The following is a 17,708-nucleotide window of genomic DNA, read 5'->3' as shown; positions in this document are numbered from 1 at the left end:
TTCACAGAGAAGACGATCTGAGATCTCCCAGTTCTGTCTCCTGGTATAACTTTGTTTTGTTTTGTTTTCTCTCTGTTCTGCCTTTTTATTGATGACTCTGGGGAAGCAACAAGATCATACTACTAATTCCTTTTCCTTTTTACCCATTAATTCTTAAGTGGAAACCAGTCAGAGGCATGGAATTGGAGCACAGGAAGCTGGTGTGGGTGAGAGAATTTCATGCAGACCGCAAGGAAGCTTGGAAGATCATCCCTGCCCCACTGTGACCAGCAGGTCTGGGTTTCAGAATTCAGAGGCTTGCTTCCTAGAATGTCTTGTACAGCAGCTCTCTTTTCTGAGATCCAGTTTGACTATCCCTGTTCTCTTCCAGGAATATATACCCTGCATTACTCTCTGCTTACCTAACAGCCGTGACATCTCTATTCCACGTGCTAGAGATTTATCCGTGGTCATCTGGATTGGAGTTCTGGGAGGTGGTGAAGCCTGTCTCTGGGTTTTACTTCCACAGATGGTCGTTTATTGTGTATAGAGTTTATTTACCTTTTAGAGGGCAACCCATTTTCCTATTTTGCTGTTGTCATTGGCTGTTGTTGGCTGTTGTTGGGAGAAGCTCATTTCTTCTCTATTACTGCCAACAAGCTGGTTTTCTTGAAGGAATACATCTGTACAAAATCTCCCGGTTTAAGGTCAGACAGGGACAGTGATGCCCTCCTGTTGGAATCTCACTTCTGTTTTTCTTGCACACTGGAAGGGAAAGGAACAAATAAATGGACAGTGTTTTCCTATTTTGGAAAAGTAGTTTTTCAGTTATTTTTTACTTATATTTAAGATTTCTTATAACATTTGATCCTTTATTCCCTCCACATTGAATCCCTCACAACTATGACAATCATTTACTTGTATTTTTTATTATTTTTATTTTTTATTATTACTTTTATTATTATTTATTTTATTATAAAGGCAATATTTTTATAGAAAACTCAGAAACCAAAGTAACATTACATATGTATATTAGAGTAAAAGAAACTCTTCCAATCAGGATGACTTATTCCATTTCTGGGTTCATATATGTTTTCCACTAATAATAATTACCTACAAAACAGTAATAAGAAAGCAGCATACTGCTCTATTGCAGAGTTTCAGACCGATCACTTATACCAATGTACTAACACTCTAAAATAGCCTTTGGCTTAAAGGATTATAAATCCTTCTGCTATAAAGACACATGCACACATATATTTATTGCAGTACTATTTACAATAGCAAAGACTTGGAACCAATCCAAATGCCCATCAATAACAGATGTGGTGGATAAAGAAAATGTGGTACTTATACACCATGCAATACTATGCAGCCATAAAAAAGAATGAGTTCATGTCCTTTGCAGGGACATGGATGACGCTGGAAACCATCATTCTCAGCAAACTAACATAGGAACAGAAAACCAAACACTACATATTCTCACTCATAAGTGGGAGTCGAACAATGAGAACACTGGGACACAGGGAGGGGAACATCACACACTGGGGCCTGTTGGGGGTTGTGGGGCAAGCAGAGGGAGAGCATTAGGACAAATACCTAATGCATGTGGGGCATAAAACCTAGATGATGGGTTGATGGGTGCAGCAAACCACCATGGCACATGTATACCTATGTAACAAACCTGCACGATCTGCACATATATCCCACAACTTAAAGTATAATTAAAAAACAAAAAGCCTTTGGCTTAATATCATTAGAGCTTGAGGCAAATTTCAAGAACTAATATCTTTATTTATTTAATTATGGAAACTAGCTTTAGACATCAGCAGAGATGATATCCTAAGACACAGGAGAGCAGGGGAGCTGCATGGAGCTCCAGAGAAGCCTGTCTCCATGTGTGTTTAAATCTTTCTTCCCCCTGTCTTTCTCTGTATTCTTCCTTCTCCTCTTCCTTCCTTTCTTTACTGCAGTCCTTTCCTTAATTAGCCTTCATAGAGAACCAGCTGCCTTTAAAATCATTGTTTACCTATATTGAACAGTTTAATATATGATTATTTAACAACCATCAATCATTGTTTATCTATATTGAATAGTTTCACGTCCAGAATGGACTGAATTGACTTCTACATATGTGGTCCTTTAATGATTTCTTAAGGACCAGTAGCCCTCTGCAAAACTTTAAAAGCCTCTCCTAGAGCAAGGCGATTGTGCTATTCTTCATCCTCTGCTGGCTAGCCGTGTTGCCACCCACTTCTGCCTGCTAAACGGCTCCTTTCCTCAGTCCCTGCCTGAGTGCTACTTCCTTCAGGAGGACTTTCTTTTGCACTGCTCCATCCTACCCTATAACTAGATGTGATCGCTTCTTGCCACAAATTCCAATCATATTCAGTCCAGTTTTGTGACACTTATAGTAATCTGGCTTGTATTTGTGTACCTGTTTTATTCTTCGAATAGGTTATGGCCTCCTAAAGGCAGGATCAAGGTCTTACTCTGAGTACTTTGCAGCTATCATGCCTTATAATTAAGAGTTGCAAGGGCCGAGTGCAGTGGCTCAAGCCTGTAATCCCAGCACTTTGGGAGGCCGAGGCAGGCGGATCACGAGGTCAGGAGATCGAGAACATCCTGGCTAACACAGTGAAACCCTGTCTCTACTAAAAATACAAAAGATTAGCCGGGCATGGTGGCTGGTGCCTGTAGTCCCAGCTACTCCGGAGGCTGAGGCAGGAGAATGGCGTGAACCTGGGAGGCAGAGCTTGCAGTGAGCCAAGATTGCTCCACTGCACTCCCGCCTGGGCGACAGAGCCAGACTCCGTCTCAATAAATAAATAAATAAGAGTTGCTGAGTACTTATTAATCAAATTCTTTTCTTTTTTTACAGACAGGGTCTTGCTCTGTTGCCCAGGCTGGAGCACAGTGGCATGATAATGGCTCACTGAAGTCTTGACTTTCTGGGCTCAAGCAATCCTCCTGCCTCAGCCTCCTGAGTAGCTGGGACTATAGGCACACACCACCACACCCAGCTAATTTTTTTATTTTTATTTTTTATAGTATCCAGGTCTTGCTATGTTGCCCAGGCTGGTCTTGAACTCCTGGGCTGAAGCAATCCTCCTGCTGTGGCCTCCAAAATTGTTGGGATTACAGGCGTGAGCCACCGCACCTGGTGTTGTTAATCAAATTCTGTAAGTTGAGTAACTATAGCCTTCTTTGCGTCACTTACATGATACTTCAATTATTCAAATGCAATGTAGATTTTACAGAGTTGTAAAGGTATAAGCTACTCATTAAAAATAAAATATTTAGCTGAGCCGGTGGCCTGCACCTGTAATGCCAGTTACTCAGGGGAAGGATCCCTTGAGCACAGAAGTTCAAGGGCAACCTGGGCAACATAGTGAGACCCAGTGTCTAAAAAATAAAATAAAATATTTTTATCTGGGCATGGTGGCATGTGCCCGTACTCACAGCTCCTTGGGAGCCTGAAGTTGGAGATGGCTTGAGCCCAGAAGTTGGAAGGTGTAGTGCCCAGTGATAGTGCCTGTGTATAGCCACTGCACTCCAGCCTGGGCAACACTGCCAGACCCCTCTCTGCTCTTTTTTTTTTTTTTTTTTGACGGATTCTTGCTCTGTCACCCAGGCTGGAGTGCAGTGGCAAGATCTCGGCTCACTGCAAGCTCCACCTCCCGGGTTCACGCCATTCTCCTGCCTCAGCCTCCCCAGTAGCTGGGACTACAGGCGCCCGCCACCAAGCCAGGCTAATTTTTTTGTATTTTTAGTAGAGACGGGGTTTCACCCCGTGTTAGCCAGGATGGTCTCGATCTCCTGACCTCGTGATCCACCCGCCTCGGCCTCCCAAAGTGCTGGGATTACAGGCGTGAGCCACCGCGCCCGGCCTGCTCTTTTTTGTTGTTGTTGTTGAGACGGAGTCTTGCTGTCACCCAGGCTGGAGTGCAATGGCGAGATCAGCTCACTGCAACCTCCACTTCCTGGGTTCAAACGATTCTCCTGCCTCAGCCTCCCGAGTAGCTGGGATTACAGGCGCGTGCCACCACGCCTGGCTAATTTTTTATATTTTTAGTAGAGATGGGGTTTCACCATGTTGGCCAGGCTGGTCTTGAACTCCTGAACTCAAGTAATCCGTCCACCTCGGCCTCTCAAAGTTCTGGGACTACAGGCCTGAACCTCCCTCTCTGCTCTTAAAAAATAAATGCTGGCCGGGCGCGGCAGCATTTTTTTTTTTTTTTCAAGATTACAGCGTCAGTAATCCCAGCTACTCGGGAGGCTGAGGTAAGAGAATCGCTAGGACCCTGGGGGCGGAGGTTGCTGAGCCGAAATCGCGCCATTACACCCCAGCTTTGGCGACAGAGCGAGACTCTGTCTCAAAAAAAAAAAAAATGCTTAGTAACAATACGTTGTAAACTGAAAAAAATCTTATTTTTTACGTTTAGATGCATGAGTACCAACTGTATGAAATCTTTAAATAATGTAACTCAGCGAGCAGTTTAACTACTGACTAGGGAAAAGTTCCCTTCCTTGAAACCACATGGCACACCTCTGGCCTTTCCCCGTGCTCCATCCCTCCCTGTGCGGCCACTTCTTTGTGCAGCCAGGCACTGGACTCTGAGTCTAGGTTGGCGGACTCCTCTCCTCGCCTCGGCATGGAGGTGGCTTCTCTTCTCCAAGCCTTGTGCAACAGGACCCGTCCTTGTGAGGGACCAGATAAACGCCCCATGCTCAAAGTCGCTCACCCTCACCTAGTCCTCACTGCTTCCAATGGTGTGCGGAATAAAAGCGATGAGCCCGAGGAAAGCCATCGTAAACGACCGTGATTGTCTTTATGAAAGCTTGTGGCAAGATAATCATGTGGTCATTTTACAACAGTAGGAACTACGTGCAAAATCGTCTCACTTTTGTTCCCCCCTTTGAAAGCTGAGTTACAATAATTTAAGTTGAAACCATAAAGAACTGCTTCTAAAATGCAAGAAAGACCAAAGATTTCTTTAGTATACCTTCAGTAGTCATTTCGAAGGACGGTAGTAATTTACAAAATCCCAGTAGACTTTTCTTTTTTTGGCCATGGTTGGAAGTGGGGTTGACCTTAAAACTTGGTGGTTTCAAGGAACGCTTAAGTGTGAATTAATATGATGTGAAGAAATAATAATAGCCTCATTCTCTTGCAGTCTAATCACAGCCTTTTCCCCAGCCCCAGGGGAGGGAGCCTTTAATAAGGGTCTGTGTAAACTGATGCCCCGGCGGCAGGAGTACGGAGAAGCACTGCTCTGACAAGTTAAGACCGAGGAAACAGCAACCCAAAGAGCAGCCCCCGAAACAAAGTTGCTCAGACAAACAAGCCGATGCAGACGAGCGCCATGGCCCTGCTGGCGCGGATCCTGAGAGCCGGGCTGCGGCCGGCGCCCGAGCGGGGTGGGCTCCTGGGCGGCGGGGCCCCGCGGCGGCCCCAGCCCGCGGGCGCACGGCTCCCGGCGGGGGCGCGAGCCGAGGACAAAGGCGCCGGGCGGCCGGGGTCGCCGCCGGGCGGAGGCCGGACCGAGGGTCCCCGGAGCCTCGCCGCCATGCCGGGGCCGCGGACCCTCGCCAACCTGGCGGAGTTCTTCTGCAGGGACGGCTTCAGCCGCATCCACGAGATCCAGGTAGCGCGCGCCGCGCCGGGAGGGAGCCAGCCCGGGCTGCTGCCCAGAAGGCTGACCGCGCGGGCGGGAGGGCGCCGGGGAGGGGCGCGGGGTTGGGGAGTCCCAGGGAGGGGCGGCGGGCAGGGATCCCCGGGCACTGGGCGGCGCGGTGGGTGGGGGGAGCTGGACTGGGGTTGTCCGGTTAAGGTTCGCTGGAAGGGGCGCTGGGGAGAGGACGCCGGAAAGGCGATCCGGGGTGGAGGAGGCAGGGACCGGGAGCGGGGCGGGGGCGTTGGGGAGGGGTCTTCGGGAAGCGGACCCCGGAGAGGGGCAGCAGGCAGAGGGAGCTGAGGAACGGGGCCAGAAAGGAACGGCTGGGAAGAGGCGGGGGAAATGGGTGTCTCGGGAGGTGGCGGCCGGGAGGGGTCCCCTGGAGGGGCCCCAGCCGGGACCCCTGGGGAGGAGGTGGCGGGGAGGGGAGTCAGGGATGGAGTTTCGGAGAGTGGTAGCCCGAGAGAGGCGGCGGGCAGGGTCTCCAGGGACTGGTCCCGGGGAGGGACCCAGGCAGGGATTGCCTGGTTGGGAAACCTGGGGAGGGGGCGCCGCGAAGGGAAACCAGGAATGGGACTGCGGGGAGGGCACCAGGGCTGAGGTCCCGGAGGAGGAGACTTGGGGAGGGGCAGCGGGCGCCTGGTGGACGCCGCCGGGGCCTGGGAGTGGAGAGCTGGCGGGACCCGCGGAGTTGGGGCTGAGGGGGCTGCGGCCCGGGGCCGGCCCGAGGGGAGCGCTAGGTTCCCTAGCTCCTCTAGGCTCTGCGGAGCTCGGTGTCCTTAGGTGGCCGAGACCGTGTGTATTCATTTCTAGTCCTTTTTGTATTTTGTAATGGCGGGGGAAGAGGGGACAGAGGCTCGGAGGCTCGGGGTGCCGTAGTCTCTAAGCCGGAGTTGGGGGCGACACCTGGAGTTCGCGCCGGGACTGGAGGCAGGACGTGGGAGGAACCCAGGGGTCCCAGCCACCCGCTAGGGCGTTGGGGCCGGTGAATTCCGCACGCTTCCCACTTGGAGCCTGAGTGCTGTCCTTCCCACGCCCACCTCCGTTGCGCCCTTCGTGGCAGGGGCACTGCACCCGAGCCGCGGCGGCGCCCTCCGATACCTTCGCCCATCGCCCGCCTCCCCGGGTGCCCGGCCCAGCACGCGCTGTTATTTCTGGGATGGGGGCTTTTGGTGTCTTCCGAGAACGCCCCCTTCTCCTCCCACCCAGGCCTGTCCTTCTGCCCAGAGTTCCGGTCTTTCGAGACCCTTCTCCATCGAAGCCTCTTCTAACTACCCACCTGGACTTCAGTCATTCATTCGTTCCATCAGCCATTCAGTCAATGAACGTGACGGAGAAGCCCCAAACCTCATTAATGGAAAAACGGGCGTGCGAGGAGCAATTTTAATTCGGCCGGGAATTAAAATTTAATTTAATTTTAATGCCAGGAAGTCCCAACCGTCCCTCCTCAAGTCCGCCATCCGCCACGCCAACCCTATACAGTTCCAAACCGCCACCCCCACCCCAATGCTTAGAGGGCTCAAAAATGATTTTCTTTGTAGAATCTGATAAGATATCAGGATGGCAACTTTCAAATACAGTAAAAAGTGTTTTGTTATTTGCTGTTGATGGGTTCAATACAGCCTGCGTTCTGAAGTGTAATTTAATTTTTCTTTTATCCGCCCCTACTGCCATCTGCTTTTATCCTCATACCTCACCCAGAGTTTGTTCCATGGGCGCAGGTTTCTTTGAGATGGACCGTGTTAAAGCCTGTATCCAGTCAGGATGTGTGGCAGTTCAGATGGGTATTTTCCATTCACCCGCCCCTGCCGCCGGCCCTCACCCTGAGCTCAGCCCCTCCTGCCCGCTGCTCAGACAGCTTCCTTCACCACACCCAGGGCCCTGGGGCACAGAGCAGAGAGTCACAACTGACTCACTTGGTGCCTTCTCACCAAGCGCACACAGGACCTGGAGAGTAAAGGAAATAGAGGAAAAAGTTCTTTTCCTTTACTCTCCAGGTGGCACTACCCCAACCCTCAAATATGGTACTTGTGGGGACTCTCACCTTCCTGCAGCCCCTCTGAGGACTCCCAATTTCGAACACATGGTTCTAGAAAAACCCTCTCTTCCCGCTCTCCAGGTTGCTCATTGTTCTGTGACCCATCACATCCAGTTCACTTGCGCTCCCCTTGCAATCACAGAATGTTAGCTAAACAAGGGCTCTTGGTGTTCACCTACATAGCTCACCTCTCATTTTACAGATGGAAAGAGTTGGGTGGTTACCTAAGCGACTTGCCTAAGGTCAGGCAGCTGGTGATTGGCAGAGTAGAAATCATAATTTGGGTCACTAGATGCTATTTAGGGTGTGGTAGAGCAGCAGGATGGCCGATACAGGAGTGATGTCCTCCAATGCTGGCCCTCTGCAGCCACCTGTGGAGCCTTGGGCTAGTCACTCATTCTCTCTGCACCTCAGTTTTCTCATCCGTGAAGGAGATTAGCAATCTCCATTCCTCTCATGGGTTATGATAAGGTCAAATGAGCTTAGTGTTATGAAACTGTAATAATAACAAATAATAACGATCAGTATTTCTAGAACTCTTTTCATGTGCCAGGCACAGTTTCAAGTCTTACGTGAAACTTATTTCTCCATTTTTTGGGTGAGGAAACTGAGGCATAGTGGGACCTAACTTCCAAAGGTTATTCAGCTAGTAAACTGTGAGCCCAGATTCAAACTCCGGAGTCTGTGCTCTTAACATCCAAGCAAACTCTAAGTACTGTGCCTGACTGTATAGTTCCATGGCCCACCACCAGAAAGTGATGAAAACTATCTGTATCATTTCTACCTCCAGTTCCCTTGTGCTGATTGTACCCAATTCAGTAGCTGGATTGGCTTGAGGAGTGGCCCATTTCCCAGTAGTTCTTGTTACCAGTCATTCCTTCAGTGGGCCCCTTTAGAGACCTGAACTCTTTGGGGGCCACTTATTTGTTAGGCAGAAGTTACCCCTTGGAGATGGACTCATTCCAGGTTAGTCTGAGTGTCTTCATTTTCAGGTCTCCAGAAGGAGTGAGTATAAGAGTAGAGAAATGACAGTGCTCCTGGCCCACTGTTTCTGAGATTGAGAGCTGGAGTGGTAAGAAAGCTGGGCAGATACCAAAGAGAGTCTTAGTAACTTTCCCCAGCCCAGCCCTGTCTGTGCCATGCTGAGCCATGTTAGAGGCCCATCACTTTTGTGTTTTAATTGAATAATTTAGTCTATTTACATTTATTGTGATTTCTTTTTATGTAGGGAGTAACAGCTTTCTTAAGATATAATTAACGTATCATATAATTCATCCATTTGAAGTATACAACAATCACCGCAGTCAGCTTGTAGAACATTTTCATGACCTCAAAAAGAAATCCCATATCCATCAGCTATCACCCCCAACTCTCCTATTCCCCCTGCTTTAAGCAACCACCAAGCTACTTTCTGTATCTATAGATTGGCCTATTCTGGACATGTCATATAAGTGGAATCATGTAATATGTGGTCTTTTATGGGTGGTTTCTTTCACTTTAAACATTTCAGTATAATGTTTTTAAGGTTCACCCATGTTGTAGCATGTATCAGTACCTCATTCTTTTAATGGACAAATAATATTGCAGCGTATGACTATACCACATTTTGCTTATCCATTCATCAGTTCATAGACATTTGGATTGTTTCCACCTTTTAGCCATAATGAATAATGCTGCTATGAATTTTTGTGTGTAAGGTTTTGTGTAGACATGTGTTTTCATTTCTCTTGGATATGTATCTAGGAGTGGAACTGTTGGGTCAAATAGTAATTCTATATTTAACCTTTTGAAGAACTGCCAGACTGTTTTCCAGAGTATCTGCCCCATCTTACATCCCCACCACTATCATAAGAGGGTTCTGATTTTTCTACATCCCTGTCAACATTTGTTATTACTTGTCCTTTTGATTATGGCCATTCTAGTGGGTGCGAAGTGCTATCTCTCCCTGATGACTGATGATGTTGAGCATATTTTCATGTGCTTATTTACCATTTGTATATCTTCTTTGGAGAAATATCCATTGAAATCCTTTGCCCAGTTTTTAATTGGGTTCTTTTCTCTCTTCTTCCTTCCTCCCTCCCTGCCTCTCTCTCTCCCTCCCTTCCTCTACTGATTTGTAAGTTTCTATATATTCTAGGTACAAGTCCCTTATCAGATACGTGCTTTGCAAATATTTTCTCCATCCGAAGGTTGTTTTTGCTTTCTATTTTTACATTTTATTTTTATTTTTTAATGAGACAGGGTCTTGCTATGTTGCCTAGGCTGGGCTCAAGCAATCCACCTGCCTTGGCCTTCCAGAGTGCTAGGATTACATGCATGAGCCATTATGGCCGGCCTTGTTTTCACTTTCTTAATAGTGTTCTTTGAAGCATAAAAGTTTTAAATTTTGATGAAGTCCTATTATCGATTTTTTTCTTTTGTTACTTGCACTTTAGGGATCATATCTTAAGACATTATGCCAAACCCAGGGTCATGAAGATTTACCCTTATGTTTTCTTCTAAGAGTTTATAGTTTTAGCATTTACATTTAGAGCTTTGATTCATTTTGAGATAATTTTTTTATATAGTGTGAGAAAAAGGTAAAAATTGATTCTTTGCTTGTGGCTATCCAGTTGTCCCTGTGCCACTTGTTTAAGAGACTATTAGATCCTTTTCCTATTGAAAGATCTTGGAACTCTTGATGAAAATCAGTTGACCATAGATGTTTGAGTCTTAAATCTAAGCCAATGATTATGCCATTACTGCACTGTCTTGGTTACTGTAGCTTTGTACTAAGTTTTTTTTTTTATTTTGAGATGGAGTCTCGCTCTGTCGCCCAGGCAGGAGTGCAGTGGCGCGATCTCAGCTCACTGCAAGCTCCGCCTCCCGGGTTCACGCCATTCTCCTGCCTCAGCCTCCCGAGTAGCTGGGACTACAGGCGCCCGCCACCATGCCTGGCTAATTTTTTGTATTTTTAGTAGAGACGGGGTTTCATCGTGTTAGCCAGGATGGTCTAGATCTCCTGACCTCGTGATCTGCCCACCTGGGCCTCCCAGAGTGCTGGGATTACAGGCATGAGCCACCGCGCCCGGCCTGTACTAAGTCTTTTTTTTTAAATTTCCTCTAAAAAAACAAAACAAAACAAAACAAAAAACAAAAAACGGATACATGTGCAGAACATGCAGGTTTGTTACATAGGTATACGTGCACCATGGTGGTTTGCTACACCTATTGACCCATCTAAGTTTCCTCCCCTCAACCCCCACCCCAGCAGGCCCTGGTGTGTGTTATTCCCCTATCTGTGTTCATGTGTTCTCAATATTCAACTCCCACTTATGAATAAGAACATGCAGTATTTGGTTTTCTGTTCCTGTGTTAGTTTGCTGAGGATGATTGCTTCCAGCTTCATCCATGCCCCTGCAAAGGACATGATCTCATTCCTTTTTATGACTACATAGCATTCCATGGTGTATATGTGCCACATTTTCTTTATCCAGTCTATCATTAATGGGCATTTGGGTTGGTTCCATGTCCTTGCTACTGTAAATAGCGCTGCTGCAAAAATATGTGTGAATGTGTTTTTATAGTAGAATGACTTATATTCCTTTGGGTATATACCCAGTAATGGGATTGCTGGGTCAAATGGTATTTCTGGTTCTAGATCCTTGGGGAATCACCATACTGTCTTCCACAATCGTTGAACTAACTTACATTCCTACCAACAGTGTCGAAGTGTTTCAGTTTCTCCACAGCCTTGCCAGCATCTATTCCTGACTTTTTAATAATCACCATTCTGACTGGTGTGAGATGGTATCTCATTGTGGTTTTGATTTGCATTTCTCTGATGATCAGTGATGTATACATTATACATTGAGCTTTTTTTCATGTTTGTTGTCTACATAAATGTCTTCTTTTGAGAGGTGTCTGTTCATATTCTTTCCCCACTTTTTGATGGGGCCATTTGTTTTTTTCTTGTAAATTTGTTCAATTTCCTTGTAAATTCCAGCTATTAGACCTTTGTCAGATGGGTAGATTGCAAAAACTTTCTCCCATTCTGTAGGTTGCCTGTTCACTCTGATGATAGTTTCTTTTGCTGTGCAGGAACTTTTTAATTTGATTCTAGTTGTCAATTTTGGCTTTTGTTGCAATTGCTTTTGGTGTCTTCGTCAGGAAATCTTTGCAGATGCCTATGTTCTGAATGGTATTGCCTAGGTTTTCTTCTAGGGTTTTTATGGCTTTGGGTTTTACATTTAAGTCTTTAATTCATCTTGAGTTAATTTTTGTATAAGGTGTAAGGAAGGGGTCCAGTTTCAGTTTTATGCATATGGCTAGCCAGTTTTCCCAGCACCATATATTGAATAGGAGTTCCTTTCCCCATTGCTTGTTTTTGTCAGGTTTGTCAAAGAGCAGATTGTTGTAGATGTGTGGTGCTATTTCTGAGGTCTCTGTTTTGCTCCATTGGTCTATATGTCTGTTTTGGTACCAGTACCATGCTGTTTTGGTTACTGTAGCCTTGTAGTATAGTTTGAAGTCAGGTATCATGATGCTTCCAGCTTTGTTCTTTTTGCTTAGGATTGTTTTGGCTATATGGGGTCTTCAATTCCATATGAAATTTAAGGTTTTTTTTTCTAATTCTGTGAAGAATGTCAATGGTGGTTTGATGGGAATAGCATTGAATCTATAAATTACTTTGGGCAGTATGGCCATTTTCACAATATTGATTCTTCCTATCCATAAGGATGGAATGTTTTTCCATTTGTTTGTGTCCTCTCTTATTTTCTTGAGCAGTGGTTTGTAGTTCTCCCTGAAGAGGTCCTTCACATTCCTTGGTAGCTGTATTCCTAGATATTTTATTCTCTTTGTAGTGATTATGAACGGGAGTTCATTCATGATTTGGCTCTCTGCTTGCCTATTGTTGGTGTAAAGGAATGCTTGCGATTTTTGCACATTGATTTTATATCCTGAGACTTTGCTGAAGTTGCTTATCAGTTCAAGAAGTTTTTGGGCTGAGGTGATGGGGTTTTCTAAATATAAAATCATCTCAACTGCAAACAGAGATAACTTGACTTCCTCTCTTCCTATTTGAATATGCTTTATTTCTTTCTCTTGTTTGATTGCCCTGGCCAGAACTTCCAATACTATGTTGAATAGGAGTGGTAAGAAAGGGCATCCGTGTCCTGTACCAGTTTTCAAAGGGAATGCTTCCAGTTTTTGTCCATTCAATATGATATTGGCTGTGGGTTTATCATAAATAGCTCTTATTATTTTGAGATATGTTCCATCAGTACCTAGTTTATTGAGAGTTTTTAATGTGAAGGGATTTTGAATTTTATCAAAGGCGTTTTCTGCATCTATTGAGATAATTATGTAGTTTTTGTCCTTGGTTCTGTTTATGTGATGGATTACGTTTATTGATTTGTGTATGTTAAACCAGCCTTGCATCCCAGGGATGAAGCTGATTGATCATGGTGGATAAGTTTTTTGATGTGTTGCTGGATTCGGTTTGCCAGTATTTTATTAAGGACTTTTGCATCAATGTTCATCAGGGATATTGGCCTGAAGTTTTCTTTTTTACTCTGTCTCTTCCTGGTTTTGGTATCAGTATGATTCTGGCTTCATAAAATGAGTTAGGGGGGAGTCCCTCCTTCTCAATTGTTTGGAATAGTTTCAGAAGGAATGGTACCAGCTCCTCTTTGTATTTCTGGTAGAATTCAGCTGTGAATCCATCTAGTCCTGGGCTTTTTTTGGTTGGTAGACTATTAATTACTGCCTCAATTTCAGAGCCTGTTATTGGTCTATTCAGGGGTTAAATTTCTTCCTGGTTTAGTGTTGGTAGGGTGTATGCGTCCAGGAATTTATCCATTTCTTCTAGATTTTCTAGTTTATTTGCATAGAGGTGTTTATAGTATTCTCTGATGGTAGTTTGTGTTTCTGTGGGGTCAGTGGCGATATCCCCTTTATCATTTTTTATTGTGTCTATTTGATTCTCTCTCCTTCTTTATTAGTCTAGCTAGCAGTCTATTTTGTTATTTTTTTCCAAAAACCAGTTCCTGGATTCATTGATTTTTTTGGAGGGTTTTTCGTGTCTCTATCTCCTTCAATTTTTCTCTGATCTTAGTTATTTCTTGTCTTCTGCTAGCTTTTGGATTAGTTTGCTCTCGCCTCTTTAGCTCTTTTAATTGTGATGTTAGGCTGTCAATTTGAGGTCTTTCTAGCTTTTCGATTTGGGCATTTAGTGCTATAAATTTCCCTCTTAACACTGCTTTAGCTGTGTCCCAGAGATTCTGGTACGTTGTCTCTTTGTTCTCATTGGTTTCAAAGAACTTCTTGATTTCTGCTTTAATTTCATTATTTACCCAGGAGTCATTCAGGAGCAGGTTGTTCAATTTCCATGAAATTGTGTGCTTTTGAGTGAGTTTCTTAATCCTGAGATCTAATTTCATTGCACTGTGGTCAGAGAGACTGTTTGTTATGATTTCTCAGCACTTGCTGAGGAGTATATGTGGTCAATTTTAATTGACAAATAAGTGCCATGTACACTGAGAAGAATGTATATTCTGTTGATTTGGGGTAGAGAGTTCTGTAGACATCTACTAGGTCCACTTGATCCAGAGCTGAGTTCAAGTACTGAGTATCCTTGTTAATTTTCTGTCTCGCTGATCTGTCTAATATTGACAGTGGGGTGTTAAAGTCTCCCAATATTATTGTGTGGGAGTCTAAGTCTCTTTGTAGGTCTCTAAGAACTTGTTTTATGAATCTGGCTGCTTCTGTATTGGGTGCATATATATTCAGAATAGTTAGCTCTTCTTGTTGAATTGTTCCTTTTACTATTATGTAATGCCCTTCTTTGTCTTTTTTGATCTTCGTTGGTTTAAAGTCTGTTTTGTCTGAGACTAGGATTGCAACCCCTGCTTTTTTTTTTTTCGCTTTCCACTTGCTCTGTAAATTTTCCTCCATCCCTTTATTTTGAGCCTCTGTGTGTCTTTGCCTTTAAGATAGGCCTCCTGAATACAGCACGCTGATGGGTCTTGACTCCTTATCCAATTTGCCAGTCTGTGTCTTTTAACTGGGGGATTTGCCCATTTACATTTAGGGTTATTATTGTTATGTGTGAATTTGATCCTGTCATCATGATGCTATTTGCTTATTTTGCACACTAATTGATGCAGTTTCTTCGTAGTGTCATTGGTCTTTATATTTTGGTGTGTTTTTGCAGTGGCTGGTACTGGTTTTTCCTTTACTATTTGGTGCTTCTTTTAGGAGCTCTTGCATGGCAGACCCAGTGGTAACAAAATCCCTCAGCATTTGCTTTTCTGGAAAGGATTTTATTTCTCCTTTGCTTATGAAGCTTAGTTTGGCTGGATATGAAAGTCGGGGTTGAAAATTCTTTAACTATGTGGAATATTGGCCCCCAATCTCTTCTGGCGTATAGAGTTTCTGCTGAGAGATCCACTGTTAGTCTGATGGGCTTCCCTTTGTAGGTGACCTGGCCTTTCTCTGTGGCTGCTCTTAACAGTTTTTCCTTCATTTCAACCTTGAAGAATCTGATGACTATTTGTCTTGGGGTTGATCTTAATATGGAGTATTTTAATGGTGTTCTCTGTATTTTCTGAATTTGCATGTTGGCTTGTCTTGCTAGGTTGAGGAAGTTCTCCTGGATAATATCATGAAGTGTGTTTTCCAGCTTGTTTCCATTCTCCCCGTCTCCTTCTGGTGCTCCAGTCGATTGTAGGTTTGCTGTTTTTATGAAGTCCCATATTTCTTGGAGGCTTTGTTTATTCCTTTTCATTCTTTTTTCTCTATTCTTGTCTGCATGTCTTATTTCAGTAAGGTGGTCTTCAAATTCTGATATCCTTTCTTCCACTTGGTCGATTTGGCTGTTGATACCTGTGTATGCTTCACGAAGTTCTCACACTGTGTTTTTCAGCTCCATCTGGTCATTTATGTTCCTCTCTAAACTGGTTATTCTAGTTAGCAATTCCTCTAACCTTTTATCAAGGTTCTTAGCTTCTTTGCATTGGGTTAGAACTTGCTCCTTTAGGTCATCGTAGTTTTTTATTACCCATCTTCTGAAGCTTACTTCTGTCAATTCGTCCATCTGATCCTCCATCCAGTTCTGTGCTCTTGATGGAGAGACATTGTGATTATTTGGAGGAGAAGAGGCACTCAGGCCTTTTGGTTTTCAGCATTTTTTTGTTGATTATTTCTCATTTCTGTGAGTTTGTCTAGTTTCAGTCTTGAGGCTGCTGACCCTTGGATGGGGTTTTTGTGGGGGCCTTTTGTTGTTGTTGTTATCAATGCTGTTGTTGTCGCTTTCTGTTTGTTTTTCTTTCAATAGTCAATCCCTCTTCTGTAGGGCTGCTGCAGTTTGCTGGGGGTTCACTTCAGGCCCTATTCTTCTGATTCGCTCCTGTGCCTGGAGATGTCACTCAAGGAGGCTGAAGTGCAGCAATGATGGGTGCCTGCTCCTTCTTCTGGGACCTCTGACCTCAAGGGGCATCCACCTGATGCCAGTAGGATTGCTCCTGCATAGGGTATCTGACAACCCCTATTGGAGGGTCTCACCCAGTTGGGTGGCACGGGGAGAAAGACCCTTTTAATAAAGCACTTTGTCCCTTGGTGGGGAGGGTGTGTTTTGCTGGGGGGAAACCCACTAGTCTGGATTGCCTGGATTCCTCAGAACTACCAGGAGAAGAGGCTAAATCTGCTGGTCCGCAGAGACTGTGGCCACCCCTTCCCCAAGGGCTCAGGCCCAGGGAGATCAGGGTTCTGTCCCTGAGCCTCTGGCTGGAACTGTTGGAGATCCTGCTGGGAATTCCCAGCCACTGAGGAAGGATGGATCAGGGTTAGACCTGAAGAGGCACTCTGGCTGCCAACTGCCACAGCTGGTGTGTTGAGCTGTGGGGATAACTCTTGGGACCAAGCCATCCAGCATCCCTGGCTCCAGCAGGGGAAAAGTGCAGCCTGGAGCTATAGAAATGGGTGCCACCCTTCCCCAACCCAGGGAGCTTAGCCTGTTGGCAGTTGTGAGTCCCAGTGCTGGCTGCTGCCCCTCCCCCAAGGAGCTCAAATTGCTTAGACAGCAGGCAGCTGCAGCTGGTGCTGGTCGCCCCTCCCCTCAGGAGTTCAGTAGGCTTAAGCAGATTCCAGCTGAGAGGCTGTAGGAATCTGTGCATACCAGGGTTGGGACGCTTGGCTCTGGTGGCATGGGTTCGGGAGTGGGATCTTCTGATCTGTAGGTTGCACAGTTCTGTGGAAAAAGCACAGTTTCCCCAGCTGGGTAGCCCACTCACTCACACCTCCCTTGGCTGGGGGGAGTGGGTTCCTTTCCCCGTGTGGCTCCCAGGTGGGCCACTGCACTACACTGTTCTTCCTTCTCTCCATGGGTTATGCCAGCCTTCTAGTCAATTTTGATGAGAGAACCTGGATACCCTGGCTGCCAGTGAAGGATTCACATGCTTATTATGTTTTTTTTGATGGGAGCCTCTGAGCGCCACTGCTTCTAGTTGGCCATCTTGGCCCCTCTCCCATACTAAGTCTTGAAACAGGAAAATGGGGGTCGACCAGCTTTGTTCTTTTTTCAAGATTGTTTAGGCTATTCTGGGTCTCTTGCATTTTCATATGAATTTTAGGATCAGCTTATCAGTTTCTACAAAGAAGCCCACTGGAATTATGATAGGGATTGTGCTGAATCTATTTACACACTTTGAGGTGTATTTCTATCTCAACAATATTAAATCTTCCAATCCATGAACATGGGATATCTTGCCATTTATTTCCTGTCTTGCCATTTATTTCAGGCTTCTTTAAACAATGTTTTGTAGATTTCTTTAAACAATGTTTTGTAGATTTCTTTAGACAATGTTTTATAGTTTTCAGAGTATAGGTTTTACCCTTCTCCTGTTAAATTTATTTCTAAGAATATTATTATTATTTTTTTGTGACAGAGTCTTGCTCTGTCACCCAGGCCTGAGTGTGGTGGTACAATCTTCACTCACTGCAACCTCCACCTCCCTAGCTCACATGATCCTGAG

At 45.2% G+C, this 17,708-nt stretch overlaps 1 protein-coding gene across 1 annotated transcript in view; it reads left to right on the top strand.

The window, feature by feature from the left end:
* The first annotated feature begins 5,201 nt into the window (after window positions 1–5,201).
* Window positions 5,202–17,708, top strand: part of CYP27C1 (cytochrome P450 family 27 subfamily C member 1) — a 36,268-nt gene continuing 23,761 nt past the window's right edge. Inside the window, exon 1 of the mRNA XM_031008793.3 lies at window positions 5,202–5,627. Within this exon, the coding sequence (XP_030864653.2) occupies window positions 5,331–5,627 (297 nt within the window). The 5' untranslated portion in view covers window positions 5,202–5,330. The remainder of the gene's footprint in view (window positions 5,628–17,708) is intronic.

The sequence above is a fragment of the Gorilla gorilla genome, chromosome 11 (assembly GCF_029281585.2).
Source record: "Gorilla gorilla gorilla isolate KB3781 chromosome 11, NHGRI_mGorGor1-v2.1_pri, whole genome shotgun sequence".
NCBI lineage: Eukaryota > Metazoa > Chordata > Mammalia > Primates > Hominidae > Gorilla > Gorilla gorilla.
This window is presented reverse-complemented; position numbering and strand designations above follow the sequence as displayed.